Genomic DNA, 11,261 nt, shown 5'->3' with positions numbered 1-11,261 from the left:
TTTTTTTTAAGATTTTATTTATTGGGCGCCTGGGTGGCTCAGTGGTTAAGCCGCTGCCTTCGGCTCAGGTCATGATCTCAGGGTCCTGGGATCGAGTCCCGCATCGGGCTCTCTGCTCAGCAGGGAGCCTGCTTCCTCCTCTCTCTCTCTCTGCCTGCCTCTCTGCCTACTTGTGATTTCTCTCTGTCAAATAAATAAATAAAATCTTAAAAAAAAAAAAAAGATTTTATTTATTTGACAAAGAATTCACAAGTAGAGAGAAAGGGGGAAGCAGGCTCCTGGGTAATGGTTTCTTAGGCTAGCAAAACCATATGTAGCCATAGAAAAAAATAGATAAATTGGTCTTTATAAAACCTTTTGTGCTTAATATTGCATAATCAAGAAATACACTATAACCCATAGAATGGGAGAAGAATTTTGCAAATAATATATCTGATAATGGACATGATATATAGATTATATAAAGAATCACTATAATTCAATAGTAAAAAGACAATATGGGGTGCCTGGGTGGCTCAGTAGGTTAAGCTGCTGACTCTTGATTTGGGCTCAGGTCACAATCTCAATCCTGGGATCAAGCCATACATGAGGCTCCATGCTTAGCAGGAAGACTGCTTCAGGAGTCTCTCCCCGCCCCACCCCCTCTCTTTCAAATAAATAAGTACATTTTTTTTTTTAAGATTTTATTTATTTATTTGACAGACAAAGATCACAAGCAGGCAGATAGGCAGGCAGAGAGAGAGAGAGGAGGAAGCAGGCTCGCTGCTGAGCAGAGAGCCCGATGCGGGACTCGATCCCAGGACCCTGGGATCATGACCTGAGCCGAAGGCAGAGGCTTAACCCTCTGAGCCACCCAGGCGCCCCTAAATAAAAAAGTACATTTTTAAAAAAGATCTTATTTATTTATTTGAGAAAGAGTGAGCACAAGCAGGGGGAGGGGCAGAGGGAGAGGAAGAAGCAGACTCCCCACCCACCAGGGATCCCTTAGTTGCTTGATCCCAGTACCCTGGGATCATGACCCAAGCCAAAGGCAGACCCTTAACCAACTGAACCACCCGGGCACCCCTAAATAAATAAATCCTTTTAAAAAAAATAAAAAGACTATCCAGGGGCGCCTGGGTCGCTCAGTGGGTTAAAGCCTCTGCCTTCAGCTCAGGTCATGATCCCAGGGTCCTGGGATCGGGCTCCCTGCTCAGTGGGGAGCCTGCTTCCTCCTTGCTCTCTGCCTGCCTCTCTTCCTTCTTGTGATCTCTGCCTGCCAAATAAATAAATAAAATCTTTAAAAAATAAAACAAAAACTTGTTTCCCTTTAAAAAGGGGGGGGGCGCCTGGGTGGCTCAGTGGGTTAAGCCGCTGCCTTCGGCTCAGGTCATGATCTCGGGGTCCTGGGATCGAGTCCCGCATCGGGCTCTCTGCTCAGCAGGGAACCTGCTCCCCTCTCTCTCTCTGCCTGTCTCTCTGTCTACTTGTGATCTCTCTCTGTCAAATAAATAAATAAAATCTTTAAAAAAAATAAATAAATAAAATTTAAAGAGGGGGGGATGAGATACTATAATATGAATAACCTTAAAAATGTAGTGCTAAATGAAAAGAAGTCAGATGCAAAAGGCAACATATTATATGACTCCATTTATATGAAATTCCAAAATTGGCAATTCTCTAGTGACAGAAAATAGATTTGTGGTTACCAAGGGGAGAAGAGAATGAGGAGTAACTACTAATGGGTATAAGATTTCTTCCTGCATGGGCGCCTGGGTGGCTCAGATGGTTACGCGTCTGCCTTCGGCCCAGGTCATGTTCCTGGGGTCCTGGGATTGAGCCCTGTATTGGGCTCCCTGCTCAGCGGGAAGCCTGATTCTCCCTCTGATGCTTGTGTTCCCTCTATCACTGTATCTCTCTCTCTCATATAAATAAATAAAATCTTAAAAAAAGAAGAAAAAGATTTCTTTTGGGGATGATGAACATGTTCTGGAATTAAATAGAAGTGATAGTTGCACAAACCTCGCAAATATACTAAAAACTTCTGAAATGTATACTTTATATGAGTAATATGTATGTTATGTAGATGATATCTTAGTAAAGCCTTTTTTTTTTTTTTTTTTTTTAAAGAAGGTGTCAGGGAGGGGCACCTGGGTGGCTCAGAGGGTTGAGCCTCTGCCTTCAGCTCAGGTCATGGTCTCAGGGTCCTGTGTTCGAGCCCCACATGGAGCTCTCTGCTCAGCGGGAATCCTGCTTCTCTCTCTGCCTGCCTGCCTCTTTGCCTACTTGTGATCTCTCTCTGTGTCAAATAAATAGTAAAATCTTAAAAAAGATGTCAGTAATAAAATTCTGGATTGTTTTTACAATTCTTTTTGTTCTTCAGAATCTATCACTCAGCATTTAGAAATTACTTCCATCGTTCTGACTGATCATACATTTTGCTTTGGAAAGAAATATTATGTAGGAAAATAAATTGCTGCTTACTTCTGAGCTGTGAATGATGTGAATTTAATGATATAAGTTTCTTACTCTATAAATTGTATGTTTTTCAACTCCTGTTTAGCTCATTTTAACTCCATTTATTATTCTTATCTCTGGGTTTTAAGGTTATGTAAGTAAACATAAAAGAATAAAGGGATACATCAAGACCTTCAGATTTGTAAAACAACTTATTGTGAGAGAAGCTGCTGAATCTCTTCCCTTTATTTCATGAGTTTATGGCTATGGTACCTAGTTTATTTGAGAGCAGACTCTGAGGCAGGGTACTACTTGGTTAATTCTTTTATAGGCTTATTAAGCCTAAGGATTCTGATTGCCTCTTCATCCCCTGAAAGCAGAACTTTGTAAAGCCCATGAATGTTTAGAATTTCTCTAAGGAAAGATTTAATAAGAATATAGAGATCAGGAGTACCTGGGTGGCTCAGGTGGTTGGGGGTCTACCTTCGGCTCATGTCATGGTACCAGGGTCCTGGGTTCGATCCCCAAGTTGGGCTCCCTGTTACACAGGATGTCTGCTTTTCCCTCTCCCCCTGTGGCTCCCCCGCTGCTTGTGCTCACTAGTGCTGTCTCTCTCCTTCAAGTAAATGGATGAAATATTTTTAAAAAAAGAATGTGGAAATCACTTAAAATAATTTATTAGAATTAGAATTCATTGGAATTATTAGAAAGATTCATAGAATGTGGATGAGAGGTATATAAAAAACAAAATTGACCATAGTTAATAATTGTTGAAGCTGAGTGATGGATACATGGGAGTTCATTATGGTATGGTATTTTTATATGTATTTTAACTTCTGCATAATAAGACATTTAAATTAAAATAGTAAATTGCCAGTATAATTAGCAGAGATGGAACTTGTAATTTTTTATCTGTGTCAGCCTCATAATCACTAGTCAGCTGGCCTAGTAACTATGAGGTCTAGTTCCTGATGGGCACTTATTTTCTGGATAAAAGTGGGACAAACCGGGGCACCTGGGTGGCTCAGTAGGTTAAAGCCTCTGCCTTCGGCTCAGGTCATGATCCCAGGGTCCTGGGATCGAGCCCCGCTTTGGGCTCTCTGCTCAGTGGGGAGCCTGCTTCCCTTCCTCTCTCTCTGCCTGCCTCTCTGCCTACTTCTGATCTCTCTCTGTCAAATAAATAAAATCTTTAAAAAAAAAAAAAGTGGGACAGACCATTGTTGGCCCATTAATAGCCAGAAATATACTCACTCCAGTGGTCTAGCTTTGTAGCTAACTGCAGTGACTCCATCTGTCAAAGTAGGACATACAGTTCATAGGAACCCATCCCATTCTGGTTATTTAAGGTAAAAAGTTGAGGCAGTATCTTGCTTGAATCTCCGATTTAGGTATATTGATGTTCAAATTTTCTGTGTGGTTTTGGAGTATTGTCTGTAAATCGAGAAACTTAGTATTAACGACTTTTTTGCTAAATGTAGTAAATAGACTTTAAAACATTTAGGGGCACCTGGGTGGCTCAGTCGGTTAAGCCTCTGCCTTCAGCTCAGGTCAGGATCCCAGGATCCTGGGATTGAGCCCCATGTCGGGCTCTCTGCTCAGCAGGGAGCCTGCTTCTCCCTCTCTCTCTGCCTGCTGCTCTGCCTACTTGTGACCTCTCTCTCTCTCAAATAAATAAAATCTTTGGAAAAAAAATAAAACATTAAGAACCTAAGGTGGTGGGGCGCCTGGGTGGCTCAGTGGGTTAAAGCCTCTACTTTCGGCTCAGGTCATGGTCTCAGGGTCCTGGGATCAGGCTCTCTGCTCAGCAGGGAGCCTGCTTCCTCCTCTCTCTCTCTGCCTGCCTCTCTACCTACTTGTGATCTCTGTCAAATAAATAAATAAAATCTTTTAAAAAAAAGAACCTAAAGTGGTTCAATAGTAGTCAATTTATTGATATTTATTTTTGAAGGAACTATTATCTTCTGAAGTCATACCTTTTTCACTGAATGTTGGTTAGTTTTTGACCAAGTCTTTTCTTTATTGGTTCTGATGACACAAAAGAGAAAAAAGAGTTAACCTGTCAATCTCTGTGTTCCCATACCCATAAAAGACAGTGGTTGTTTAGAGAATCTGTTAGATTTCTGAGCTTTGACTCACTAGGAAGAGGTGCCATTCTTTAGATTCTGTGTGCTTGCTGAATTAATGTTTGTTGATAAATATGCCACTTTTAAAAAGATTAAAAGTGGGGGCACCTGGGTGGCTCGGTGGGTTGGGCCGCTGCCTTCGGCTCAGGTCATGATCTCAGGGCCTGGGATCGAGTCCCGCATCGGGCTCTCTGCTCAGCAGGGAGCCTGCTTCCCTTCCTCTCTCTCTGCCTGCCTCTCTTGTGATCTCTCTCTGTCAAATAAATAAATAAAATCTTTAAAAAAAAAAAAAAAAAAAGTGAATTAGCTATCAACAAATTGTATTCTGACAAAGTTAAGTTTTACCTAGTTAAAATATGGAAAAAGAAATTATATGTTACTTTGTTTTGTTAATTTGGTGTGGAGAGATTACGTTAAATCATATACCAATATTGTTAGAGTCAGAATGATAGCCTTGTAGAAATCTCACTTCTAGGTTCATGACATGAAACCTATCTGCAGTTTTTCTGTTAGTTTTAGATTTGGGTAAAGCTTACATTTTTGGTGCATATGGTGATGTTAAACCTAAGGTGAGTGTGGCAGTCTTGAATATTTTGTTATCTGGGATACCATTTCTTATCTGAGACTGTACTGTTACTTATAAAATGTGGGGGGTTTTTTTCTTACATTTTTTTTTCTTTCTTCCTTTTACTTTTACCTTCAGCTGGCAATTCTTTGGTCCAACAAGGTGGACAGCCACTCATCCTAACCCAGAATCCAGCTCCAGGTCTTGGCACAATGGTTACTCAACCAGTGTTGAGGCCTGTCCAGGTCATGCAGAATGCCAATCATGTGACCAGTTCTCCTGTGGCCTCACAACCAATATTCATCACTACACAGGTGAGTTAGACTCAGTTCTGGTGCTGCGTAGGGGAAGAGAGAAAAATACTGAACCATTGGCGGCTCTAACTTAGAACTCTAAGTCCTATCTTTTGACCTGGCTTTCTCATTTGCTGTTCTTTAATTTGATACTGATTTTTAAAGAAAGCCAAATGTAACGCTCCTGGTAATTTCCTCTTCCAGTCCTTTAGAGGGCTGTTAAGTGATTTGATTGAGATCTGGGCAGAAATTAGTGGGAAAGCTTTGATTAGGAAGCTTTAACACTTGGTCCTTAACACTTCCTGCCCTTTGCTTGGGCTGTTTTTCTTAAAATGGGGTGAGTTAGTTGACTCGTGAAATTGGTAAAGTGCAGGGATTATCTTTGGAAGAGAAGGAGGAAGATGACTTATTTGACATATAACGTGAGTTATATGACCTATAACGTGAGTTGAAGTTGAAAGCCTAATGCTGAATGTGTAACATAAAGGCAAGTGTTTCTCTCTGCCTGTGGCTTCCTGAGTTAGAAATTCTTTTCTTAAAAGTTTGCCAGAGGTTTACCGCCTTTGAAGTGGACTTTGGGAACAATTTCTTAATTGTTTTGTGCTGGGCACCTGGGTGGCTCAGTGGGTTAATCCTCTGCATTCAGCTTGGGTTATGATCTCAGGGTCCTGGAATGGAGGCCCACACTGGGCTCTCTGCTCAGCAAGGAGCCTGCTTCCTCCTCCCCCTCTGCCTGTCTCTCTGCCTACTTGTGATCTCTCTCTGTCTAATAAATAAAATCTTTAAAAAAACAACAACAAAAAAAGCAATTTTTTGTGTTGAATCACTCCAGTGAATATTCCTGGTGCCTTTTTTTTTTTTTTTCCCCTTCTTCTGTGCCTTTATCTGTTTAGGGGCCAGTTGGTGGATGAGGTATTTTTTAAGCTGAGGTTCTTTTAAGAGGAAGTATGTTTTCCTTTTTGCTCATATGTACTAAAGCTTATTCTTCAGTTTTGATATTTTGTCACTCAAAAGTTTGCCAAAATTCCTAGATTTCTCCATCTCAGTCATTTAAAAGTTATACCTCTAGAAAAAGAACCACTAGGTAAGACTGAATTTTTTAAGATGTAGTCTTATTGCAATCTCTGCTAGTGTTAGCTGATCTCCATGTTAAAGATCATTTTGCTTTTTAATGCAGGGATTTCCTGTAAGAAATGTCCGGCCTGTACAAAATGCAATGAATCAGGTTGGGATTGTGCTGAACGTACAGCAAGGCCAAACGGTTAGACCAATAACACTAGTCCCAGGTAAGGAAAAATGTCTACCCATTCAAAATAAACTGGCATCCGGAAGATTTGTTTTTCTTGTTTCAGAATATCCTTGGTCATTTAAAAAGTGTGTTTAAGGAAAGTCTAAAAATGCAAAGATCATACTGATTTAAGCTCCATTTTTAAGCTAAATTTTTAAAAAACTTTCTAACCTTTGACCAGGATGGTGGTTTTATTTTTCTTTTTAACTTTTTACCACCCTTCAAACAGGGTTTATATAGTCTTTTTCTGGTGTTTTAGTCAGCTATTACGTGTGTTATCCTGAAGGAATATCATTAATGAAAACTCCCAAATTGCACATTTCTTAATAAGTCTATTCACTTACATGGTGGGATTATAAACTTTATTTTGCTTTAATTTTATAGCATAGATTTTGGATATAAAACAAATGACCTATCCTTTGATGATAAATTTGCCAGTGACTAGTTAGTAGTTTTTTTTTAAAGAAACTAAATTAAAATACTTTTTTAAAATCTTGTGATTTTCCTCCACAGTTCTTTAGTTCCTGTAAGTTTACTGCAATTCAGGCCAAAAAAATCTTAATAAATTGTTCTTTGGGTGCTTCCATAAGCTCGTCTTCCTAAGTTTTTGTTGTTGTTCTCAGAGCCCACACAGTGCTTTTGGCCTTAAGTCTAATGAATTTAACTTACCTAGTTCTGATATTTCTATATATTTGTTAATGGAATTATTTACAGCTGAGCAAGGAGATTGACCTCTGGGATGCTAGTAGAATGGCATAGTCAGTTTTCTGTTTGAGTTCATATGAAAGACTGGAAGACTCCTTTAGTATCCTGAGAGAGAAAGCTGGCTTTATTTTAGGACTGCATCTGCCCTTTGGCCTTATATATATGCACACTGCCTCCTATCTGTACTTATCCTTCCTCTTCCAGTATTGAGGTCCAGCCACTTTTGATTAAATTCTTGGGATAAAAAAGGCAGTGTGGTAAGGTGTTGTGAGAAGAGTTGATAGGAATCTTCTTTCTTCAATTTAATAGGGCTGATTCCTTACTATAAGATCTTTTATCACCTTGGATATGTATTGTCTTGACAATAGAGTGTGTGCTACTCTTGTTCACCTCTGATGGCCACCAAACACTTTGGGGCAGTAACCTTTTCTTGTTCTAGTATTTTCAGTAAATACAGGTAGAATGTATGAGAGGTGAGCTTATTGACCAAGCTTTGGTGCTTTTCTTTGTCTCTTTTTTGAAGCCCCAGGTACCCAGTTTGTTAAGCCGACAGTTGGAGTCCCACAAGTGTTCTCTCAGATGACCCCAGTGAGGCCAGGCTCCACAATGCCTGTGCGGCCCACCACCAACACCTTCACCACTGTCATCCCAGCTACTCTGACCATTCGGAGCACCGTCCCACAGTCCCAGTCCCAGCAAACCAAGTCCACACCCAGCACCTCCACCACTCCCACTGCCACACAGCCAACCTCACTGGGGCAGCTAGCTGCTCAGCCTCCAGGCCAGTCCAGCCAGACCCCCAATCCCAAGCTAGGTGAGCCCTGGGAAGTGGAGATGGCAGTGCTGGGCGGGGGGCAGTGGGTGGAGAACAGATGATTTTCACTTGGCCAACATAGCTCCCTCCTTCCCCTCTCCACCTGCAGTGAGCATTGCCAGCTTTGTCACTGTGAAGCGACCTGGGGTTACAGGTGAAAATAGCAATGAAGTAGCCAAACTGGTGAATACTCTTAACACCATCCCTTCCCTGGGCCAGAGTCCTGGGCCAGTGGTGGTATCCAACAACAACTCTGCCCATGGCTCCCAGAGAACCAGCGGACCTGAATCTTCAATGAAAGGTACAGTACTGTGAAAGACGGAGTACCCAGTCATTCAGAAACATTAATAAAGTATTTGTTACTTTAGAACTTTATGCTTTGAAATAGAGACATAAAATGTAGTTGCCACAGTTTGTTCTACAAAAAACTCTAGTGTAGGAAAGGGATAGCCACTGTGAAAAGTGTAACTAAATCAGCTGTAAGGAGATAATTCTGTGTTTCTTGTGCTGTGGAGATGAGTGAAATGGACCAGTTGATCAGAGATGGGTGGGATAATAATAAAAAGAAGCTTCACAGAGGAGATAGATTTCTACACAAGATTTTAAAGTTGGGATGTACTAGAGAGGTTTTCAGGTGTAGACAAGATATGAGCATAAGGATTTTCAGTGGTCTAGAGCAGAGGTCGGCAAACTTTCTCTAGAGGACCAGATAGGAATTTAGGCTTTGTGCACTAAATATGGTCTCTGCCCTTATGGTACAAAAGCAGCCACAGGCAGTACACAAACAAATGAGCATGACTGTGTTCCACTAAAACTGTTTATGGTCTCTGAATTATATGTAATTTTTTAAAAGATTATATTTATTTATTTGGCAGAGATCACAAGTAGGCAGAGAGGCAGGCAGAGAGAGAAGGGGATGCAGGCTTCCCACCGAGCAGAGAGCCCAATGCGGGGCTCCATCCCCAGGATCTTGAGATCATGAACTGAGTCGAAGGCAGAAGCTTAACCCACTGAGCCACCTAGGCACCCCTGAATTATATGTAATTTTCATGTGTCAGAATACCTTATTTAGCTTTCATTTCAACCATTTAAAAATGTAAAAACATTTAACAAATGGTATCAGAAACATCAGGCATCCACATCCAGTGAAGTTGGACCTAAACACCGTATGTAAAAATTAATTCTGCAAACCAAAGACCTAAACGTAAGAGCTGAAACTGTAAGAGAAGAAAACAGGGGAAAGCTTCATGGCATTGAATTTGGCAATGATTTCTTGCATATGACACCAAAAGAAAAATATAACAGTAGATACAGGAATAATAGATAAAACGAGACTACATCAAATTTTAAACTTTCTGGGTATCAAAGGACACTGTGAATAGAGTGAAAAAGCAGCCCAGTGAATGTGAAAAAATATTTGCAAATCATATATCTGATAAAGGGTTAACATCTAGAATATATAAAGCATAACTCAACAATAAAAAAAACAGCCCAATTAAAAACTGGGCAAAGGAGTTGAATAGACCTTTCTCCAAACAAGATAAATAAATGGCTGTTAAGCACATGAAAAGATGCTCACCATCACTAATGATTAGAGAATTGCAAATCAAAACCATGTTGAGATACCACTTCACACCCATCAGGATGGCTCTTATCCAAAAAACAAAGTAACAAGTGTTGGTGAGAATGTGTAGGTATTGGAACCCTGTGCATTGCTGGTGAAAATGTAAATTAGTATGATGGTCTCTCAAAAAGTGAAGTATAAAATTACCATCTGACTCAGCAATTCTGCTTCTGGGTTATGACCCAAAAGAATTGAAAGCAGGTCCTCGGGCAGATACTTGTATACCCATGTTCATAGCAGCAGCATTCACCATAGCCAAAAAGTGGAGGCAGTCTCCAAGTGAGCATCAACCAATGAATAAATAAACAAAATATGGAATATACATAAAGTAGCATATTGTTCAAGGAAAGAAATTCTTATAAATGCTGTAACATTCGTGAACTTTGAGGACATTCTGCTAAGTACTAAACTAAGTTGGTCGCAAGAGGACAAATACTGTATGATTACACTTAATATGAGGTACCTGGAAGAGTCAAAATCAGAGATGGAAAGTAGATCAGGGGTTGCCAGGGACTAAGAGGAAGGAGGAATGGGGAATTGTTAAATGGATAGAGTTTCAGATTTACAAGATGAAAAGAGTTCTGCTTGTACAACAATGTGAATATACTTAACTATACCCTTGAAAATGGTTAAGAGGTAAGTTTTAAGTATGTCTTACCTCAACTAAAGAAAAAGTTGTATAACCTCCAAAAAAAGTAAAATCCATTCCTAGCTCATGGGCCAAATAGAAATTTGGCTGGATTTTGTCTAGGAGCTGTGATTTGCTGACCCCTGGCCTAGAGTTAAAAGAATGGTCCTCATAATGATCATTCATGCTTGCGTATCAACCTTAATATGCCTTTCAGGGGTTGTTTAACATTTCTTCAAAGGGCCAGTAATCTGTTTCTAGTATCATCTCATTAATCTTATCAATGCTTCTTACTTCTTCCAGTGACCTCTTCTTCCATCCCAGTGTTCGACCTCCAGGATGGTGGACGGAAAATATGTCCACGGTGTAATGCTCAATTCCGTGTTACTGAAGCTTTGAGAGGTCACATGTGTGTAAGTGATAGCAGTTTTGATGGGGATCCGGCCTCAGTGGCTACCACTGCATACCTCCTCTAGGATTAGGAGCATGTGAAGCAGGGACTCTGAAATGACTTAGAAGTTTCTTAAAGGGTTATGCTCCTTTCTGGCCTATTTTAGAAGAGTTTCATACTTTGGAATGTAGAAGGATATATTTAAAGACTCTCAAGTAGATTGGAACATATGCAACCTTAATTCCTTGGTTGTGGTTGATTTTGAAACTACACAGGAGCACAGGAGGACAGGTTTGTTAGGTAATCCACTCAAACCAAGTTGACCTTGGTTTATTTTCTTCCTTTTTTTTAAAGCTTGCTTGCTTTATTTATTTATTTATTTATTATTTGACAG

The 11,261-nt window shown here is 40.2% G+C and overlaps 1 protein-coding gene across 5 annotated transcripts in view; it reads left to right on the top strand.

Annotated features, from left to right (window-relative positions):
• POGZ (pogo transposable element derived with ZNF domain) overlaps positions 1 to 11,261 on the top strand; it is a 49,185-nt gene that overhangs the window by 20,623 nt on the left and 17,301 nt on the right. For 3 of the 5 annotated variants that reach the window (XM_059376140.1, XM_059376136.1, XM_059376137.1), the window contains 5 exons: positions 5,263 to 5,438; positions 6,595 to 6,703; positions 7,934 to 8,224; positions 8,307 to 8,525; positions 10,780 to 10,889. In XM_059376140.1, coding sequence (XP_059232123.1) covers positions 5,263 to 5,438; positions 6,595 to 6,703; positions 7,934 to 8,224; positions 8,307 to 8,525; positions 10,780 to 10,889 — 905 coding nt within the window. The remainder of the gene's footprint in view (positions 1 to 5,262; positions 5,439 to 6,594; positions 6,704 to 7,933; positions 8,225 to 8,306; positions 8,526 to 10,779; positions 10,890 to 11,261) is intronic. The other 2 variants (XM_059376141.1, XM_059376138.1) reach the window with 1 other exon arrangement.

The sequence above is a fragment of the Mustela nigripes genome, chromosome 14 (assembly GCF_022355385.1).
Source record: "Mustela nigripes isolate SB6536 chromosome 14, MUSNIG.SB6536, whole genome shotgun sequence".
Taxonomy (NCBI): domain Eukaryota; kingdom Metazoa; phylum Chordata; class Mammalia; order Carnivora; family Mustelidae; genus Mustela; species Mustela nigripes.
This window is presented reverse-complemented; position numbering and strand designations above follow the sequence as displayed.